The sequence below is a fragment of the Acartia tonsa genome, chromosome 13, assembly GCF_053477335.1.
Source record: "Acartia tonsa isolate MP-2025a chromosome 13, ASM5347733v1, whole genome shotgun sequence".
Taxonomy (NCBI): domain Eukaryota; kingdom Metazoa; phylum Arthropoda; class Copepoda; order Calanoida; family Acartiidae; genus Acartia; species Acartia tonsa.
Genome location: NC_137272.1, coordinates 30,903,082 through 30,926,223, shown reverse-complemented (window position 1 = coordinate 30,926,223; position 23,142 = coordinate 30,903,082). Strand labels below are relative to the sequence as shown.

Sequence of the window (23,142 nt, the reverse complement as noted above, 5' to 3'; positions counted from 1 at the left end):
ACAAAGTTTATGGATGTTATCATATGTTTCTTGGTACTCTAATTGAAATGTCTGTCTGTCTGAATGAAATCGTAAAGAAGTAAACGTGAATTTCTCTTCAGTTATAAAAGATCAATGGCTGGAATTAAAAACATCCCCATACTGATGAACTTACTTTGTCCGTCCGTCTGTTGGAATGCTTTAATATGCATCTACTATCAAAGATATTATATAAATTTTATTGTAAAGATTTCCATGTTTATTAGCTTTACTAAGGACTTATAAATGATGTCATCCTTGTTTAGCTTTAAAATTTCTAAGAAATTCTATATGTTCTATAATTAATATCTTATCAAGAGTAAGGGCACATCAAGGGTAAACCTTGGTGGGTTAGGGCCCCTGCAGGAGTTAGGCTTATGCAAAAAAAACTATCCCTTCTAATTTACAATTTATTTCTAAAATATTTTCAATGCTCGATATGCACTCGATATGGGAAAGCACCCTAATTCTTACTTTGGCTGACCTTGCTTTTTTATTAAATATAATATTTTTACGCGAAGACCCTCTTTAATTAGAAATGTCCGTCTGAGGGTAAAACATAATTCACCATCTGCTATTAAAGATAGACGGTTTTAATTTTTGAGAATATACCCTATACCTTTAAGCATCCAATATGTGATTTACTTATTCCATCAGCCTGTAGGAAATACCCTGCAAGACTTTTAATTTAAAATGTAAAAGTTTTATTTATCAAATTCTAAATTAGATAGACGATCACGACTGATTTTTTCTAGAGAAGATTTTCCTGATAGATGAATATCTACTCTCTACCTTATTTAGTCGGTTAGTCTGTCTGTAACCCTCCAGATGACATCAATTTCTGTAGGGAAATGTGCCTTTTCTTCTATTGAAAATAGAAGTCTAGCCTATAGTCCTTAAAATAAAGTAAAAGGATCTCCGTGTGTGTGTGTGTGTCTGTCTGTACTAAAAGATCTCTATAAACGCAGAATCGATATGGTTCTCCTTTACAAATAAGCATCCATTATATAATTTACCTGGTCTGTCAGTCTATCAGTAATGCTCTGATTGTTATTTGATTGAAAGAAAGATGATTTTTTCCCTGGTAAAATTTTACAGGGTGATGAGCATCTACTCTGCATCTCAATTGGCCCGTCAGTCTGTCTATAAAAATATGTTTTTCCACTTTTTTTATGAAGGTTAAGATCTCAATAACTATTGAAGCAATTGTGTTCTCTATTTTAGGTAAGCTTTAAATAGGTCCCATTATGCTATTAGGCTATTTCATTTTCAGATGATTTTGAGCTATTTTATCTAGCCTGTTTCTGCCCCTTTTAATTGAGAGCCCCTGGATGCTTGGTACACATCCGCTAGTTTAAAATATTCTTATGCATTTAGAATAGAAAGAGATAAATATATTAACTTACACATAAAGATTACTTCAAGTTCAACTACTTACGTTAGAATTTCTGTCCTGCTGATTTTAGTTATTTATTTTATAATAAAAGCCTTTGATACTATGAACGTATTAACATTCTGCCTTAAAATTTCTTGTTTTTTTTTAAAATAAACCTCTCTCTAACCTGCTTTTTCTTCCATTTTCTTTTGATTTCTTAATTTAATCTGCAAATACGTATTTATAATAAAGCCATTTTCATTCTTTCAAAAATGCAATTTAAATTACGGAATTTATTTTCCAATATATAGATTTTTTTTATAACCGTCAGGAAAGGGTTAAAATGTTTTTAATTTTTGTTTCAAAATTTGGACACATTAGGGAGGGGCGCTAGAATCAACTCATTTTAAAACTAAGTTTTCTTAAATTTACTATATTATGAATTTAAATTTTCTTTTTTAAGAATAGTAATAAAATACTTCAATATTATGTAAATAGCAAGATGAAATAAAAAAAATGAATTTATTCTTAATAAAATAAAATATTGGGTTTTATTATTGTGGGCAGTGAGAGTTTATTATGGATTATTGGAGCACTATGAGTTTTAAACATTTATTCCTTGGAAAACTTGAGCTCGTTTATAGACATTTATTTCCTATATAGATCTGACATGGATCTTGAAGCAATAAAGCAGGCCCTTTTGTAAATGTTAAAAATTGGAAAAATCTATTAAATAAAAGTAATCGCAAATATACTTAGTAAATTATAAAAAAATTTTTGTTAGAGATTTTTTATTTTGGGGGGGGGGGTATTTACTATTTACCCCCCCCAAATTTTTTTTTCGGGGCGGGTAAATACCCCCTCCTAAATGTTTGGGGGTGCCTACGGCTTCCCCAGGGGAGGGGTAAATTTTAAATGGGGGGGGGGGTAATCACCCCCCTTGGACATCTATGATCTTCACGAATAAATCAGCAGTTTTACTTTAAAAAAACAGATAAAAAGACGGACTGACAGATGGAACGACAGAGAAAATTATAGAGTACCTCCGCTACTAAACATTATGCATAATCAAGGACGAGCGGGATGACATGCTCTGTATTTCTAATAATTACAACTATTTGAAGCAGCTTATAGTGCCTAATAAAAAATGAATAATAATAGGCCAGAATACATTTTACCATTGGTCAATATAAACATGGCTGGACTATCATTGGTCTGTGGTCAGTGGCGTGCGAAGCACTTTGTCTAGGGGGGGGGGGGGCATTTTGAAGATTTTTTAAAATTTTGCCCCCCCCTCCCCTAAATCAAAGTGCCCCCAGGGGGGAGTTTTGGACGCTAGGGGGAACGATTGCCCCAAATGCCCCCTTCGGTTCGCACGCCACTGTCTGTGGTCATTTGTATTTTATGACGTCATTATTTAATTAGCGCTATAAGCTGCTTCCAACGATTTCCACAATTCTAAAATATTTGCGGTTGCGTAGCAACACCCTAAACTTGGCCTTTTCTGTATATATATCTGTCAAATCTGTTGAGAATTATTCAATTTTGACATTTTCCATTAAACATAACAACATTACACAAATTTTTATTTGCAAAAAGATTAACATCCACGGCGAGTGGCAATTTTTCTCAAACAATATGGCCCAACCAAAATTTTTTTTATTGATTATTAAAAGTCAGAAGTAATTATTACATTAACGATAGTTTTATAGATATTTTTCCGCGGGTATCAAAATGAAAATTTTTAGCTTTATTGGCCCTAAGGAAACAAAGGCCATGCAAAAATCAAATATTAATAATGTGTTCTTTTTAATTTTATTTTTCGTGGAAAATTCTCTATAAAATGATACGATACATGATTTATCAATATGGTTCAGTGCCGATTCTAATCCAGCAGATTTCAATCGGTTTCAAAGACATAGTAAAAAAGGAATTATTTTTAATTTTAAAAATTGTTGTTTTTATAGAATATAAGTCCTAAATACAAGAATTATTAGGATATTTTTTTGCAAGGCTAATTTTATTGTTTATGTTTGTTTTCGCAAAATGGGCTGCTTTACAGGAAGAAAGGGGACATTAGACAAAAAATTATTATGGTAACCACAGTTTCATAAAGCAAAACAGGATTTCTTATTCCCCGCCTTAAAATATTAGTTACTTGATCGTTTGGTTCTAACTTTCAGTGCCTAAAATTACAACTCTAATTTTCATGTATATAAGGTATAATTAGTTTATCTTTATTGGGGATGTATATTGAATTTTAGTCTATTGTCTTATCACTTAAGATTCCTGGTTAATTTATCATAACACTATGACTAATACAAATATAAGAGGGGAGAATATTAATTAGACACTTGACGCGTCATTTGTAAGACTTTAAAACTGGGATAATCTTACATAGATTTTTGTTCAGAAAGTGGGGGAGAGGGAATGCCTTGGCCCATAAACAGGCGCAACTCACTACCATGCACTGTTAGGACTTCTCAGACGAATGTCGTGCAATCAAAGGGTTGTTTGTCTGATGAATGTTACTTATTCCATGTGGATGATGCTCTGGATTCTGGATTCACTTAAATAAAAATTGTTGACCAATTGATTTGACGAATTGCATTTTACGAGGAATTTTTGGTCTTAAAAGTATAAGGATAATATTTAAAAATAAAATTTGGTTTAATCAATTCTATGGATTAATCCTTTTTAAAATTATACTAAATAGAAAGAAATTGTACTTGTTGAATTTAAATAACTGTATAAAAAATGAAACATTTAATTTTATGCAATTGTAGCTGAAATTAGTCTAAGACTATTTATTTTAGATTTTATTGCTATTTTAATGTAAAACGTCTAGAAAAAAATATTATTTCTATTTTTTTCGTTGTGTATATATGTATAAAGTTACTAGTTATAGATAGATAGATTGAAGTATTTGTTCAATTTTAAGTAATTTGTTTTAAAATTTGTTTAAATCACAACTATGTAACTACTTGGTGCTAAATTGCCTAAAATGCAGAAAGAATGCTTTAATATTAAATAGATGTATGGACTTTGTGGTTATGATTATAGAGCCTTTAAGATTTGATATTCCTTATTGATACAGGAATCTTCATGCATATGTTCAAATCAAATTAACCCAATCAGAACTATCCGTTACAAATTTACAGGCAGATGCACGATAGACCAGAAAAGAAGGGGACAATGGGCTGTTTATTACATTACGTTTTCATATTCGTTGGCTCAACAACTTTGGGGACTTTAAATGAATTTTAATTTATCAAGTTGAGTGTCCAAACAATTCAACGAATATTTGTAACCAACAGAAAAGGGAATGTTGTTTATCATCCTTGGGGACAGACATCAATAAACTAGCCATTGTCTTATCCCTTTAAATCTCTGACGATAGACACAATTTAAATGTAGAAAATAAAAAAATAAATACTACTAACCTTCATTTCATTGGGACCAGCGCACTTGGCTATTCCCGGTTCGATATAGTCAGTCTTGACCCAGTCGGAAATCCAGCGCATATCACAATCACAATAGAACGGATTCGAACCCAGGGCCCTAAAAATATGGATTAGATTAGAATATACCTTCGCTTGATATTTCCATCCCTGCTATAGTTTGAAAAAGTATCGAAACTATTCGGATCATGAAAAGAGAACGAAGAAGCGAGTTTTGTCGTATTTTCACAGTACCTTCCTTTTCTCCTTCCACCCCTGCGGGAGACTCTAACCCTGCGGAGCCCATAAGCTACTGTGAAAATACGGTGAAACCCATTACTTCGTTTTCTTTCCATGATCAAACTATTCTTATATAAAAGTAACAGGATCTCTACCAGCCTTTTATATATATTTTTGGTTAACAGCTGATCTTTACAAAGATTTAAAAGAAAACATTTTAGGTGCCGCAAGAGTCCTCTAGGGGCGTAGCCGTTAGTACACATAAAGTTACAGGAAGTTTGACTGTCTATGTGTTTTTGTAACGAAGGATCTCGCTTGCCGCTAGACCGATATGATTCTCCTTTACAGTGAAGCTACTTATTGGCCCAGGAAAGGTTTATACCTAGTTGGGAGAAGGGGACGCCCACCCTTCGAAGAGAAATTGCCGTACAAAAAAAAACTCCCAACTTTCTCAAAAATGCAAGTATAATGTAGCAGCACCCCCTTCAAATTGCTAAAATTAATGAAACATCAAGTTTATAAAAACAAAGAAAATAGCTGAATATGCAATTTTGACATAATTAAACATATTTTTAAACATCATTACATTTCTTATCATTTAATTTTAATGATTTTCAAAAGCGAAGCTTTTCTAAAGCTAAATCGGTACGTCCGTCATTAACGGTTAGCTCTTTTCGTTAACTTAAACAGGTTAGAATTGTCCTATCGATTCCAAACTTTGCATCATGATTCCTAGGTCCTTTTAAAACAAGTTAATTCCTACCTTTATGACATCAATTATCAAATATATCTGATTTTTAGAATACTGATTTATAGGACAACAAGGTACAATTATATAAGCGAAGCAACTCTATAATGATGTCCTAAAAATGTAAGTTTGCCATTAAACAGTATCCTGTATTTCTAAATTTTGTAACAAATTTACTTTCAATTTTATTTCGATTTTAATATTTTGTACATATATTCTACTTATTCAGTTCTGACACTCTACCACTGTTAGTTAATGTTTGTTTGTCCTACCGTTTCAGAGCTTCGCTTTTATGTGTGTTGTCATCCTTGTTAGGTTGTATTTTAAGAAGAAAAAAGATAAACGAAAAAAAGGGTAATTAATAAATTTGATAGAAAGGCAAAAAAATATTAAAATTAACCCCAAAATGATAAGAATAGAATGTTAAGAGAGCCCCGTAGGGTTAGTCAAACTACTCATATTAGAAGGAGGGACAGGGCAAATGTATATAATTGCTTCACTTACAAAATATAAGAATAAGAAACCAGGGATCTAAATGGATAAGACAATGGCCCATAAATTAACTTACATTCCCAATGATGACACACAAAATAATCCCTTCTTTTGATTATAATTAGTGGTTGACGTGTTTCAACACTCAACTTAATACACCCATTAATAAAAAATCAGTAAAAGCCGCCAAAGTTGTTAAGCCAACGAATAAGAAAACGAAATTATAAAACTTTGGGAACTAGTGTAAAAAACAGCCTAGTGTCCCCTCTTTTTCTGATAAGCAACCCATCTTTCCCACTTTTTATCCTCTTTGGAAACTTTTTTGACAACACAATTGTTTAGATTTCTAAAACATAATATCCATTAAAAACTTTTAGATAAACTTTATAAAATAATTTATCCTTTCTATCAAACAATGCAGGAATTAAAGAGATAGGAAAATGCCATCTAAATATTTTATTAAAGGTTTAAGTATGAAAGTAAAACACTAGAGGGAGAAAGGGTAAAATAACTGTATCTCCCCATCACAACCGCCTTGTGCAACCTTTCTATTGGGTCATTGAAAATCAACTAATAGTGTCGCGTATATTAACACAGCCAAGTAGCCGAAAATAATTTAGAAGCAGACGAAAGAGGTCTTTGTAAAAGGAAGGGTGGTAGTTGTCTGTATATACATCTGTTGTTTATGTAAATCTTAACAAATTTAGAGTTTTTTTATTGGGATTAGAAAATTTCCGATAAATTAACTTGAAAGACTGAGTTCATAAAAAAAAGGATTTTTTAACTCAGAAAGAGAGGGGACAATGCGCTTTTAATTACATTAGCCCCCAAAGTTTTACACTAACGTTTTCTAGTTTGTTGGCTTAACAACTTTGAGGACTTTTACTGAATTTTATTTTGTAGGTTTCATAAGTAGAGTTTTCAAACGTTTTAAACAATAATTTTGATCAACAGAAGGGTCAATTTTGTGTGTCATCATTGGGGATTTATCATCAATTTATCGGCCATTGTCTTATCCCTTGAGATCCCTGCTTGTTTGGTAATACTTTTTCCATTCCTGTTCTTTAATGGATTTGTTAAGTTATACCTTTGTTACAAAATAATTTTTCTTACTTTTTTTCTTATTGTAAACAAAAAATGTACAATATTTCTAATATTTTTACCTACTTTATATACAGTTTACACTATTAATAAACAAATAGACCAAGAAGGGAGAAGACATTGGACTGTAAATTATACTGGTACCCAAAGTTTTCTTATACTTTGGGCACTTTTATTAAATCTTAATTGGTTGGCTTAAAATTTCTCACCCTATTAATTTTAACGACCAAAGATGTAATTACGGGAAAGTAAATCAATTTATTGTCCATTGTCTTATCCCTTAAGATCCCTAGGATAGATAGATAGATATACTTACAAATGAGTGATGGCAGTGGTATCGGTGAAGGCGCCCTCAGGAATTATTGAAATATCATTTCCATGCAGAGATAGGATTCGAAGATTTTTCAGTCCACCAAAAGCTTGCTCCTTGAATAATCAAACCAATATTAATAGCCCCTTAGGGTTAGGCATTTATCCCCCCCCCCCCCATTATAATCAATTTATTAAAAAATAAGACGGGGTTTCAGTGTTCTTAAGGAACTCTGAGGAAAAGCACTGCATTAAAATATAAAAGGTATAGAAGTGATTTTTAAAAATATTTCAAATGATTAATATTAAGGGGTTTAAAATCAAACTTAATTTAATCAAATTAATAGTTGTCCAAATAAGATACGGGATAAGTAAAATAACTAGCCTAAAACCTACCTGTACACACTGAATCTTATTGTAGGACACAATCAGGGTGGCCAGGCGGGTCAGGTTTGAGAAAATATTTGGAGGCAGAACAGTTATCAGATTGTTGCTCAAGTCCCTAGAATTAAATTTTTATGGTTAATTGTTATTTTTTCAATGTTCCTTTTAACATTCTTTGAAGAGAGGGGGGAGACATTGGGGTGTTTATTTCACTAGTCCCCAAATGTTTCATGACAGTGTTTACTTATTCGTTTGTATAACAACTTTGGTGAATTTTGATTTTTATTGTGTATCATCGTTGGGGATGCACATAAATTTATATATGTAAATCCCCAATTTATATATTTATATAAATTAATATATTAGTACAGACAAACTAACAAACGTATATAAAGACTTGCTGCGCTAGAGTATTTATTAAATATTTGTAGTCTTAACAAAAAAATATTTGTTGATACAAATAATTAAAAAAATATGCTTAGTAGTTAATTATTTTTAAAATATTTGTAATGCTTGAAAATTACATTATTTTTCAATTTCACATAATACATTTTTTTTCAGTAAATGTAAAATGATTGGCAAAAATAGTAAACAAAATCAATTTTAATTAATTTTAATTCTATACTTCTTACGTGGTTTATAAATGACATAATTAATTAAGTAATAATTAGTAAAGCAAATCGATCTAATTCTAATTCTAAACAGACGGACGTATAGTTTAACTAAGTCTGTTAAAGAGTAGCTTCGCTGCAAATGATAAAGAATACTTACAGTCTAGTTAAAGATTTGAGATGGTTGATTTTTTCTGTGTCAATACTTTTTATCTAAAAATATTATTTACTCAATAATTTTTACTTTTATACAGGGATCGTAAGAGATAAGACCACGGGCAAAAAATCAATAAATATTACCGTTGATGATAAACAAAATAACCTCTTATGTAGATAAAAAAGATATGGGAACAAAGTATCTAAAAAAATTAGCCATTTGACGTCATAAAAATGAGGGATTATCCATCTTTTTTTATGGTTTTTCTTTCCCACTTCTCCTCTTATCTCCCTCATTTTTATGACGTCACATGGCTGATTTTTTTAGATACTTTGTCCCCCTGTATTAGTAACAAGTTTAAAACTATCCAATCATAATTCCATAAAAGTACCCAAAGTTTAGAATATAAAACTTTGGGTACCAGTAAATAGAGTAAATAATCTGCCTGGTTGACATCTAGATATAGTTCTGAAGTTTCTCTGGGTATACCCTTTGGTATCTCCTTCAGTTTAGCATGGCTGCATCGTACAATTGTACCTAAATACATATGAATAGAATAACTTTTAAGGAATACTTATTTTTATATAGGTAATTAAGTAAAGTCAACAAATCATTTTGAATTCAATAACTTTATGTAAACACCTAACAGTTTGTCTGTTTGTCTGTCTGTCTGTTAGTCTCTGCATTTCTAACTGTTTATCTGTCTTTCCTGTCTATCTATCTTTCTGTCTGTCTGACTTTATCTATTTCTGAACATGAGCACTCTGGAGAGCAGTAATTATCTCAAAAAGACATTCTCTATCATATGTCTATCTGTATGTTTTTATGTTTGTCTGTATTTCTTTCTATATGTCTGTCTTTCTGTCTGTTTATACCTGTGCAATAGCACTCTGGAGAGCAGTAATTGTCTCCTAGACATCCTCTGTCATATGTCTGTCTGTCTGTCTATCTATTTGTCTATACCTGTGCAATAGCACTCTGGAGGGCAGTAATTGTCTCCTAGACATCCTCTGTCATATGTCTGTCTGTGTGTCTATCTATCTGTCTATACCTGTGCATGAGCACTCTGGAGGGCAGTAATTGTCTCCTAGACACCCTCTGTCATATGTCTGTCTGTGTGTCTATCTATCTGTCTATACCTGTGCATGAGCACTCTGGAGGGCAGTAATTGTCTCCTAGACACCCTCTGTCATATGTCTGTCTGTGTGTCTATCTATCTATCTGTCTGTACCTGTGCATGAGCACTCTGGAGGGCAGTAATTGTCTCCAAGACATTCTTTATCAGTTGTCTGTCTGTATTTCTTTCTATCTGTCTATCTGTCTGTCTGTCTATCTATCTGTTTGTACCTGTGCAGTGTGCATGAGCACTCTGGAGGGCAGTAATTGTCTCCAAGTCATCCTCTATCAGATATCTGTCTAAATATCTATCTGTCTATCTATCTTTCTGTCTGTCTGACTTTATCTATACCTGTACATGAACACTCTGGAGGGCAGTAATTATCTCAAAAAGACATTCTCTATCATATGTCTGTCTGTATTTCTTTCTATCTGTCTATCTTTCTGTCTGTCTGTCTATCTATCTATTTATACCTGTACATGAGCACTCTGGAGGGCAGTAATTGTCTCCTAGACATCCTCTGTCATTTTCACCTAAAAATAATAGGAATTTTAATCATCCGTTTCATGACTCGTCATGAAAACTCACAAAAAGAAACGCGTAATTAAAAAGTGCTCTAATATATAAGATATTTATTATACACTTATTCAAAAATTATATTTAATTTTGCTATGATTTATAATTCTTTTGATCTTAGTTAAAACGATTTGATTTAAAATTTTTCACACACACAAAGCCACATGTTTTGTAAGATTGTATTATAGTTTAAAAATTTTGAAAATCTTTGATCAACAAGAATTTTCATGTTTAGAAATACAAATCAGGACAAATAAAATCTTTAAAATAGTAATTCTCATGGAGGGAGGGTAAATTGACTGTAAATTACACTGGTACTCATAGTTTCATATGATTTCTTATTCGTCGGCTTAAAAACTTTGGGTACTTTTATTAAATCTTGGTTTGATTTAGCACACTCCAAACTCAATAATTTTTAGAAGGGGTACTTTAATTTATTATAATTGGTTGTGTAAATGAATGTATCAACTATTGTCTTTTCCCTTAATAATCCTGTTCCATGCTACCTGCGTGCTACTCCTAAAGTTAAATTATGTCTAATCCTAGTCAAAACTTGTAAAAGATTGAAATAAAATCTTTTAATATTTCCATTTTGAAAATTTTATTTTCATCGTTTTATATAACTTTTTTTTCAAACATGATAACACAAAGTGGTGTAAAAAATGTAAAAAAAGAAATATAATCAAATACTCCTTAAACAATACTAAGCTTTATAAAACAAAAATTCCGAGTTTCAAAATGTTCCTAAACCCCTTATATTTTGAATAAAAATATTGAGTATAAACAAAGGGTAAAAATGTTATATATATTTCAACATAAGTCGGTCTAGTTTACTAATTTTAAAATGATTTATGGGGAGGGTTTATTAGATTACATAAATTATTTTAAAAGACCCTTTAATAGGCTATAAATAATATCCTATTTATTTAGCTATTAAAAATATATATAAATAGGCTTATAGCACATATTAATAAAGTAACTAATAATATTTAAAAACGACTAAATTGAAATGAAGACTAATGGATCAGCTTTTTTTGCAATTTTGTTTATCAACAAAGAGTGCAAATTTTATACATTACACAGACCCTTATCTATTTATCTATCTATTCATCTGCTTATCCACCTAACATCCATCTATCTATCCTTCTAACTCTCAATCTAATCAACCATCTTTCAATCCATCTATCTATCCATATTTATACTCATTTATGTATCAATCTATCTACCAGTGCCAATCTTTTTATCTAACCACCTATATGTGCATTTGTATATATCCATGCATCTGTCAATCCATCCTTCGATCTACTTAATTTACCTGTGCATCTAAACTCATGGTTAGCCAGGGTATGAATGGGTCTGGACTTTAAATGGGCCGGCGATGAACATCTTGGTCCACTCTCGGTCAATCCTTTAAGAAATAATAAATCATGATCTGAAAGATTATTTTTAATTGATTTCAATACTAATACAGGACTATTATTTGAAAAAAAATTTGGCAATAAACTTTTCTCATCTAATATAATCTATCTAGTCCAATTGGCCAATAAGAAAGCTAGTCAGTACTCCATTAATTTGTGAGATAATCAAAATCTATCATTACAACAATTGACCAATGAGAATGCTAGAATCAATATTTACCTTTTTGTCTGAGCCAATCAGAGAACCAAGCCATATGACAGTTGCAGACAAAAGGATTTGAGATCAGATTCAAAGATTTCAAACTGCTGAGCTCATCAAAAGCTCCCGGTGTCACACAACTTAAATAGAAAAATTTTGAATTTTAAAAAGTTATAAAATGTTCTATAATGTATAATTAACATTTATATATTTTATTAAATTTAAAAGATTTTTGAATTGTAGTTCAATTCCAAATGTTTTTTAAGCCCATTTACTCTTGACCAAATATGACCCAAAATAAACCTTCCTGGATAAAATAGATAGATATCTTAACACAAGCATACAAAATGATATTAAATCAACAAATATTTATAAAATCTTATGCATTGATTTAAAATTTAATAACCTGTGATGGCCGTTGCACAAGCCTTAACTAGAATAATGTTTTACCTGACTTTATTTCCATAGAGGGACAGGGTCTCCAGATTATTTAATCCTCGGAACATGGCAGAGTTTACGTCGGTCAGCTCATTTTCAGACAGGTTGCTAAAAAACAAACAATTTAGTTATTTATCTTGTAATAACTAGGGATCAAAAGGATAAGACAATGGCTGATAAGTTGATGTACATACCCAATGATGATAGACAAAATTACCCATTCTGTAATTTACAATTAGTGGTTGAAGCGTTTGAACACTCAACTTAATGAATAATCCAATCAAAATTCAAGTCCCTAAGATGTTGAACCAACAAATAGGCAATGCTCAACTAAATGAATCAACCTACAAAATTCATTGAAAGTCCCCTAGGTTTTTAAGCCATCGAATATGTAAACATTATTATAAGACATTGGGGACTAGTATAATAAACAGCCCAATGTCACCTCTCTCCCTGTGTAATTACATTCTTTTTTATATTTTGTGGAGAAGGGATATTGTACCTAATATTTACAAGCGCATTTTCTTATTCTTTTGCTCTAAAACTTTCGGTACTCTTTTGATATTTTGGTTCGTTGGTTAGTAGTGCACAAACATTTCAATCAATAATTCTAACTTACAGAAAAGTTAATTTAAATTTAGTTTATCGTCATCGTAGATGTGCTTTAATGTATCGTCTATTGGATTATCCCTTATGTCCCCTTCATAATATGGTTTTTTTTCAAATAAAACATTATAATAAAGATTTGATAAAAAGGATAAGTTTATAACAGAAATTATAACAGAACCATTTAAAAAAAAAATTTTAGCTGCTCGTCAATAGAGTCAATATTGTATTTAATGGCCTTTAAATATATATTTGTTGTGGCCCGGCAGGATTTGGGCTAGTTGTGCTGTTTTGCAACTGCATTATTCTTGTTAATTACATATGTTTTATAAATTATAAAATGTAATAAGATTCCTTGCTCAAATATAAACTGCAAGGAATCTACCTGTTAATCCTGCTTAAGCCTCCCTATTCAAAGATAGGGTGGGTTAAGGGGGAATAAACACCCTCACCCTACTATCGTGGGGTCGGGGCTACAAGTAGCCTGTATCTTATCTGTTAACCATATATTGCAATAATCATATTACATATTTGTTTGCATTAAAAACATTTTTGCTGCTTTTTTTCAAGACAATTTAGAAAATAAAAGTTTATAATACTTACATTTCTTTGATACTATTAGCTCCTTCAAAAGTTCCTGGTTCAATCTCCACTATTTGATTTCTGCTAAGGTCCAAACTTTCCAAACTTGGAATCCTAAAAAAAAGTAAATCATTAATAATGCATAAAATTGTTGAATTATCATTGGGTGGGAAGCAGCTTATAGTGTATAATAAACAATGAAGTCATACAATACAAATGACCAATAATAGGCCAGTATACATTTCACCTTTGGTCAATTTCAATGTGAACTGGCCTATCATTGTTCATTTGTATTGTATGACATTTTTTTAATAGCTGTTTCATTGGGTTGCACAAAATTACATTGTCCATACCATCAGCAATTTTAATCTTTATATTGATTTAACGTCCATTTTGGTAACTCTGAAATTTCTTAAAATTGCAACCAAAAATTATTCATAATTTCTTATTATGTTTACCGGATGCAAATAACATTTTCTTTATTAGGGATCTTTATCATAATAATAAATGTATTAGTATAGATGTATAACCCAGACAATTACCTGGTTCCAGTGGTATGGACCTTTTTAGGCTGCTAGAAAATTGCTTTCTAACTTTTGTAGATACTTGGCTGTGTTAATATTTCCGACGCTATTTGCTGATATTCAAAGACCCAATTTTAAGTTAGAACAGGGTCCCCACTAACCTCTACCTAAGCTATTTAACCCCTACCCACTCTATTATTTTACTATCAGAATACTAATACATAAGAGATACAGAGAGTGTCATGTGTGACGTCATAAAAATATGTCTAAATCCATCTCTTTTTTAGGGGTTACCTTTCCCACTTTTCCTCTCATCTTTCATTTTTAGACGTATTTTTATGACGTCACAATTGACACTTTCCGTATCACCTAATACGGATCTTGGACAAAGTAGCCTCGGACAAAGAAGCCTCCGGACAAAATAGCAACCGGACAAAGTAGCACCCGAACATAGTAGCACCCGGACAAAGCCTCCTAAGGAAAGTAGCCTCTATGTTAATGAAGGTCATGGTTGCAGCGCTCGGCCCCCTTGCCTATAACCTAACCTAACCTAACCTAAAAATTGCAAAAACAATGTTAAAAAGTGTAAAAACAATATTAAGCTTGTAATAATCTACCAACCACTTTTTGTAAAATCCACGAAATTCTAAACCATCTATGTATTAACAGTCGAAGATATTTTTCTTAAATAAATGTCCTGAGGATAACATAGGTTAGGTTAAGTTATAGGCTAGGGGGCCGAGCGCCCGCGGCTAGGCAGGCAAGGGGGCCGAGCGCTGCGGCCATGACCTTTATTAACAGTGGAGACTACTTTCCTTAGGAGGCTAGTTTTCTTCAGTAAATGTCCCGAGGCTACTTTGTCCGGGTGCTACTTTGTCCGGAGGCTACTTTGTCCAGGTGCTTCTTTGTCCGAGACTGCTTTGTCCAAGATCCCCTAATACCTATTGAAAACCCCTACCTGTTAAAAAGACCAAAGGCAGAAATTTTCTTGATATAATTATCAGAGAGAACAAGTCGTTTTGTGGTTGTTGGAATATTATTAGGTATTTCAGTTAGGGCTCTTCCAGAACAATCCACGCTACCGTCACGGCAGTAACAACCTACATACAAGGTTAGGTTAGTGAAATGTTACGCCTTTTTTCTGACATTTTTTCTAGAGGCCATTATACTATGTCTACTTGAGGAAGTGGGGATAGAATCCAACCCCCCCCATATTTAGTTTTAAAAATAAAAGCAAATTTTTTTTACGGGGGGAGGGTTTACCTTTCCATAATAGTTATCAACCTTCCCAGGACCTATGAGAAGCTACATTGTATAGAAGAACCATATCGATCAAGCGGATAGCGATATCCTTCAGTACAAACAGTCAGAGATCATGTTACCTTTACAAAAGATTTTATGTATCTATCTATCAATATTAATATCTACATACCTTTAGGACACTCTCCTGAAACTGCACACTCGTTAGCCTGTTCCCCACTTAAACCTAACAGTAAAATAGTTTAAGTCAGGAATAGGGTATAACCAACAAGTGAAATAAATCTAAAATAATATTTGGGGGGCAGATGTAATGGCCGTCAATTCTACTATGTATTGACCCTAAATGGAAGCTGAAAATCACGTATAGGTTTCGTTATTTTTTTTCGAATTAATTTTGTTTTTGGTATAAGCTAAGTTGAAGTATTGATATATAAATGATAAGGAACTGGGTGGGGGGTTGATTCTAAATAGTAGGGTGACTTTTAAAGACAATTTGATCAATTTCATGCACTTTGACTTTAGAAAGGCATTTGATAAAATACTATTAAAAACAAAAATTACTAGATATTAGTATGCTTAAACTTCAGGGATCTAAAGGGATAAGATAATAGCTTTAAATTGATGTACATCCCCTATGATAAAACAAAAAATAAATCATTCTTAAGAATAAAATTAGTGCTTGGAATGTTTAAACACTTAATTCAATTAACCAACCAATCAAAATTCACTTAAGTTCTCAAAATTTCTAAGACAACTAATAAGATTTATTTAAATTTATTTTCTATTGATCTATCTCCTAATTGTATATAATTTAAGTTAGTGAATTGTAATTTAAACACAATGTAATCTAAGCTGGTTTCAAAACTTTAAGGCAAGGTCGTACACAGGGGCGGGGGGGTTGTATGTGTTTTTTTAGGAATTTACCAAATGAAAAATAGCATTAAACAATATCCAAGACATATATTAAAAATGAAATAGCCTAAAACCATCCCGGAACCTAGGTGAAGCTTCCTTGAAATAGAGAAGTCATTTAAAGTTACTTTTTATTTATTTTTTTTTGAAATGTATATTTTTTTTATCTATGTTTAATGTTTATATTGTGTATAAAAAAGTAATATTCTGAATTAATGGAGTATAACTAATATTGCTTATTTCTGCCTATTTTAACATCTAATTTCCTATTATTTCCTCCATATTATCTTGCAAAATATGTAGTATTTAGGTTTTTCTCCTAAAGCAAATCTTTCTATTTTTATGATATGCCTTTACGTCTAAACTTTGTTGGAATGGTTCTATATATTTCAAACCAAACAAAAAGATTTAAATAAAGTATAATATTGAAAATTTGCCCCTAGAAACTAAAACGTTGAAGTACAGATAGACAGCCTGTAACTTTTTTTTATGAATTTAGAATAGTTATTTATCGCATCGTATTATAGTCAGCTTTTCGCGGATAACAAATTAAAAAATTATAAGATTAATCTTATAATTTTTTTTATTGTTTATGGAAATTTGTTTGCAATACGATACGATACAGATTTATCAATATGGCTCAAAACTTGTTTTAATCAAGCGGATATAAACCGGTTTCGAAGTGATACTATATTTAAATAGCAACCTAGAAAAGCTAAAATCATGGTTTATACTTAAACAAACTTTTAAAAAAACATAATATATACAATTACACGTTCCATCCAAATTACAAGAATATAGGGGTTGAGAATTTTTTATGATATTTTATTCTTTAATTATTAAATAAATTGTTGAAATTAAACTACAAATTAAAAGCATAGCCCCTAGCCTGTTAGAATTAAGATATAAAACATTAGCTTTTCTCCTATTTCTATCCCAAGTGGGGGTTCTAACCTTGCGGGGCCTATTTCCTAACCCTAGCTTCTGTGAAAATACGACGAAACCCGCTACTTAGTTTTCTTCCACGATCCAAAATATTTATTACATGAAGGAAATCTCATTCCAGTGACAATATTTCTTGGACAAGTTGAACTACCCTCCCTCAAAATAGAATAAAACTTGCCCGGGACATATAAAAAGCTTCAGCATTTAGATAGGATACTTGTTTTTTAAAATAATACAAAAATCTTTAAAAATTCATACAGTCTATATTCGTGCATTTTAGCTAAACTACAATTGTCTGTAAAGTTTTTAAAGCACTTACACTTATAATAAGTGGTGTTTTTAAAATCAAGCGAAAATTTTAATTATAATTAATTATTAAATTTATTATTATTTAATTATTAAATTAAATAACAATAAAAAAATACACGATAGTCAAAATTTAATTTCTACCATATAATTTTTGGAATTTTTCATGTGCAATTGTAACCTTAATTTCATTTTGCTAAAATATAAATTAACTTAATTATACGAAATTAAAACATTACTAGCAAATATACTTTAAAACTTTATCAAAAACAATAATCTAAGCCTTCCAAAGTAGGATAGCTAAATAGTCAAAATTTCTATAATTCTAGGGAGTCAATAAAACAAAATAATTTAAATTAATCAGTTTAAAATCTTTATAATAAACAAGTACAATTAAGACCAAAAGTAATGCAGCAACAATAAGCTGAAAAAAAATCAATAACTCAAAGTTTTATAAAGTTGCACAAAAATGTTGGGTTCTTTTATTAAGTTTTTGTTAGTAGTAGTGTCCAAACATTTCCACAATAATCTTAATCTACAGAAGGGGTAAATTTGTTTATCATAATTAGTTGCTGAATACACAGGCCCTAATTTTAGAGAAGCTGCGCCTATAAAAATTACTTACATTTAAGCTGAGCAATGTTCAGGGTTGACATCTTTTTCCTGTTCAATTTCAATGGCTCCTCGCATCTGCAACAAAGTGTCAAATTTAGGGGGTAGATTGATTTAGCGTAATTATCTGCATGTATTGCTTTATTATGGGGGTAAGATTAAATTATCTTGCATTGTCCGTTCCCCTTGCTTCTTTCTATCACTGCACTGTTGATATTCGCAAACTATGTTCAAGAATTTTCCAAATTGTTTCATATATTTTGACCATATTTCGTTTATATCCCCGCTTATGCATTTTGTACATTTAAATACCAGCGTGGAAATGTATATTTTTTTCTCTTTGGAAAATAATGTAATATTCCTTAAATGGGTGTACCTGACACCAGAAGTTTCCACTGGGTTCCTGGACATCCAGTCAACCAGCCAGCGCACACCACAGTCACAACGGAAAGGATTCCGGGCTAGATGCCTAGATAGATAGATATATAAATTGATAGACATGTAGATGAATTGGTATTTGGATTGATAGATGGAGGGATGGATGGTTGTATAGATGGATGGATAGATGTATGGATTGATATATGGATGGATGGATATATGTTTAGATTGATATATGGATAGATGGATGGATGGATGTATGGAAAAATGGATGGATGGATGAATGGATGGATAGATGAATGGATGGATAGATGAATGGATGGATAGATAGATAGATGGATATATATATATATAGTTAATTATATTTTGTATAGAATATAGATGGATAGAAGGAATAATGAAATAAATTGATATATAGATAAACGAGTAGATAGATAGATAATAGATAAATACATGTTTTGAAATCAGATCGTAATATATAAATCACTCTAAATATAAAATCAAATGATTCATTAAATGTAATAAATATAAAAATTGATACATTAAGCGTTTGTTTTTATTCTATATAGGTCAACTGATTTGATGATTTTTAAAATTTTAATTAAGCTACTTTTCCGCCATTAAAAATATATGTTTTTCCAATAAAAGGGTGTTTATCGATGCCTGTACTTTTTTCCTTATTGAAAAAATGAAATAAATATGTCAGGGGGTTTCAGTGCTTAACAAGGTACTTTAGGGAAAATTCATTAAAAATAAAATACTTACAATGTTTGAAGATTCTTCATTCCATCAAATGTTCCATTAGGCAACGACTTGAGATTGTTGTCATACAAAGACCTGAATATAGATGATTTATAAACACTACCTACAAACTATTACAGCATTTGATATAGGAGATTGTGATAGATCTATTACTCTAGATGATCAAACAGATAAAATAATGCGCAACAAAATTTCGGGAAGATATAATTTCCCCTAGTAAAGCTTTATCCTAAGAACTTCAACTATTGATCTATAGAATGTTCCTACTATCTGTTATTATTGGTCGAATTAAAGGGTTGATCATCTAGACCGTCTTTTTTTTATTGAGATTACGTAAATATAAAAGAGCTCTCTTTAGAATTTAAAATAAAAATACATCAAAATAAAATTAAATTAAAGAAGCCGTAAAAAATAAAAGTTTTAGTCAAATATAAATAAAATTGTTTTAAATACAAGTACAAACAGTGATATTATCAGGGATCTAAAGGGATAAGACAATGGCCAATAAATAGATGTATATCTCCATTGATGATACACAAAATCACCCCTTCTGTAGAACAAAATTAGTGGTTGAAAGGTTTGAACAATCAACTTAATGAATCAACCAATCAAAATTCACTAAAGTCCCAATAGTTGTTAGGCCAACGAATAAGAAAGCGTTATTATAAAAGGAATGAACAATAAATTGATATACATACTTTCCTAATTGTGATAAACAAAAAGACCCCCTATGTAAATTAAATGTTAGGTTAGACATTTTGACCACTGCTAGTTTGGAACCGACCAGTTATTAAGCCAACGAATAAGGTATCATGGTTATGAATCTTTGAGTACCAGTGTAATTTTCATTCCAATGACCCTTCTCTCCTTGGAGTGTTTCAATCTGAATCAGAATCTATATCTGCCCTGTTCCACTCAGCTGTGAAAACTTATTGTGTTAATCAGGGATCTTAAGGGATAAGACAATGGACGATAAATTGATATACATCCCCAATTATGATAAACATATTGACCCCTTATGTAGATTAAAATAATTTGACACTTCTTGTTTGGAACCAACGAATAAGATAACATAATTATGAATCTTTGAATACTAGTGTAATTTACATCCTAATGTCCCCTCCCTCCCTCCCTGGTGTTGGTGAAAACTTGTCAAAGTTGCTAACACAAGAAATCTAACATGACCGTTTTAGAAACACAGAAAAATGGGTAGAATTTTAGCCAGGTATTTAAAAAGAAATCAAAATAATCCATAGGAAAATAAAATAGAATTTTAGCCACATGTCAAGGAAGACATTAAATATGAACTTGCAAAAACAAGCTAGGATTTGTGCTAGGTATTTTATAAGACAAAAAGTATAACATATAAAATAATGATAAAATAGAAGCAATTCTATATTTCTGGCTATATTTTTCTGTGTTCTAAATGTTTTATGAGGTCTTCTATCTTATTCTATATATTCTATGTAGAAAAGATTTGGTGTGTAAAGGTTTTGACTAAGATTACTTGTCGCTTGTCTATAATCCATTCTATGGTATCTTTTTCTGTGTTAAAAGCTTAATGGTAAACTACCATTGAGCTTTTCTATTTTTTTATGTAGAAGATATTTAGTGTAGTATAGTATAAAATAAATCTAGTTATTTGATTTGCCCATCTTAGACAGAAACTGTTCTATCCTATATTTTTCTGTGTTTTAAATGTGCTACCTATAATATTTTCTATCTTGTACTTTTTTATGCTGCAAAAAAAATAGACATAGAAAGGTTTTTATTAAAGATTACTAGTCTCTTAAGGTTTAGTGCATCAATTCTATACTATATTTTTCTGTGTTAAAAGCTTTTAAGTATGTTACCTATAACCTGTTCTATTTCATATTTTTTTATGCAGAAAAGATTTAGTGTGGAAAGGTTTTGAAAAAGATTGGAAGTATTTCTTTTGCAACATCTTGTTACAACTTTTAGACAGCAACAATAGACATCACTGAGATTTCGAGGGAGACTAATCCATTAAACCTTTTATGGAAGATTCACAAAATGTCGTTTCTACAACTGGCAGAAATACAGCTAGATGTGTTTTTTTGTCAACATGTAGAAATGTAACAAGGATGACAACATCCATAAAAGCGAAGCACTGAAACGGTAGGACAAACGGACATTAACACTTGTATAGTGTTAGAACTTAATTATCATAATATAAATTTATAAGAGTCAAAGCAAAATTGTAAGTAAATTTGTTGAAAAACTGCTTGATACAGGAAAATTTTTATGGACATACTTACATTTTTAGGACTTGATTATAGAGTTGCTTCGCTTAATACATTATACTTTGTTGTCCCAGGAATCAATATACCAAAAATCAGATCAATCCGATGATTAGATCACATAAAAATTTGTTGTTAAAAAAGTAAAAATATCAACATGTTTAAAATGGACGTACGGACATTTTGGTAATGATTATAGAGTTGCTACGCTTTCTAAATCGTACCTAATTACTAAAGGAATCACCATGCAAAATTTGAAATCGATAGGACAATTCTAACATGCCAAAATTAACGGAAAAAGCTATCCGTTACGGACGTACGGACGTACGGACGGACGGACCGACCCTAATTATAGAAAAGCTTCGCTTTTAAAAAATATAGCCATACTTAAAGTAACTGCCATAAATACATCTAACACTGGCATTTAAACATTCAAAATTGTTAAATATACATATCTATTTCTTGTCAAATTTGCATCTAAACTTTTTAAAATGTCATAAATACATCCTGTACATTTTAATTCACATCCATACAAACAATTTTGATAAAAAAATCCATTGTAATTCTGCCAGTTATAGAAACGGCAACGTCCCAATTTTATCTATACAAAATAAATAATATGACAAAGTTAGTTTTTGATGTCTAAATCTAATTTATTGTTTTATTAGGGAGTGAAAGATCCTAAATGAAAGGATTTGAGTCAAAGTAAGATTTAGTAGGAGAAAAAATAATTTTACTTTTATCACAAAGAAAAATTAAGGGCACATAGCAACAGAATGTCTGTCCAGTGTCCATATATATTTATCGAATGGTCTTGCTAACCGCTTTACCGATATGGTTCGCCTTTACAGTGAAGGTACAGCAACTATTGGGAGTGGGGTGCCTCCACTCTCTCAAAGGAAATAAATTAAAAATGACCATGAACACCTTACCAGTAGTAACGAATAATCTGGAATAGCCAGAATAATCAGAGAGCTCGCAGCGCACGTAAATGCCCGAGAAAGACCGATGTTAAGCTAGTTTTTCTTCATTATATAAATTACGTCACTTTTGGAGATGTTTCGCTTTCAAGATTTCTCATAAGAAGAATTCTAAAATTATGTTGTATTCAAAAACTTTAAAAAGCTGAAATTGTACAAAAACAGGAAAAAAGCAAAAACTAAGGAAATAAAAAGTTTATAATTAAATAAGAAGGAGAAGTTTGAATAGATTTGTAAGATGATAAAAAGAAAAAAACTTCAATATATTTCATGTCAGAAACAAGCGTGGCAACATCCATAAGCGGAGTACAAAAAAATTCCAGTAGGACAAATGGACAAAGTAAGTTATAGAGCATATGTTCAGATGCCAGTTAAATTCTATACAGGATGC

General features: G+C 31.2%; 1 protein-coding gene across 1 annotated transcript in view; it reads right to left on the bottom strand.

Moving 5' to 3' along the window:
* The window catches only part of sli (slit guidance ligand), a 193,050-nt gene that overhangs the window by 52,617 nt on the left and 117,291 nt on the right, over positions 1-23,142 (bottom strand). The window contains exons 14-28 of the mRNA XM_080146074.1: positions 19,514-19,585; positions 18,747-18,839; positions 18,384-18,448; positions 15,768-15,821; positions 15,294-15,435; positions 13,833-13,925; positions 12,636-12,731; positions 12,207-12,325; positions 11,884-11,976; positions 10,466-10,525; positions 9,321-9,412; positions 8,879-8,931; positions 8,120-8,225; positions 7,731-7,840; positions 4,837-4,954 (exon numbers count right to left, since the gene is read on the bottom strand). Of these exons, the coding sequence (XP_080002200.1) occupies positions 4,837-4,954; positions 7,731-7,840; positions 8,120-8,225; positions 8,879-8,931; positions 9,321-9,412; positions 10,466-10,525; positions 11,884-11,976; positions 12,207-12,325; positions 12,636-12,731; positions 13,833-13,925; positions 15,294-15,435; positions 15,768-15,821; positions 18,384-18,448; positions 18,747-18,839; positions 19,514-19,585 (1,366 nt within the window). The remainder of the gene's footprint in view (positions 1-4,836; positions 4,955-7,730; positions 7,841-8,119; positions 8,226-8,878; positions 8,932-9,320; positions 9,413-10,465; positions 10,526-11,883; positions 11,977-12,206; positions 12,326-12,635; positions 12,732-13,832; positions 13,926-15,293; positions 15,436-15,767; positions 15,822-18,383; positions 18,449-18,746; positions 18,840-19,513; positions 19,586-23,142) is intronic.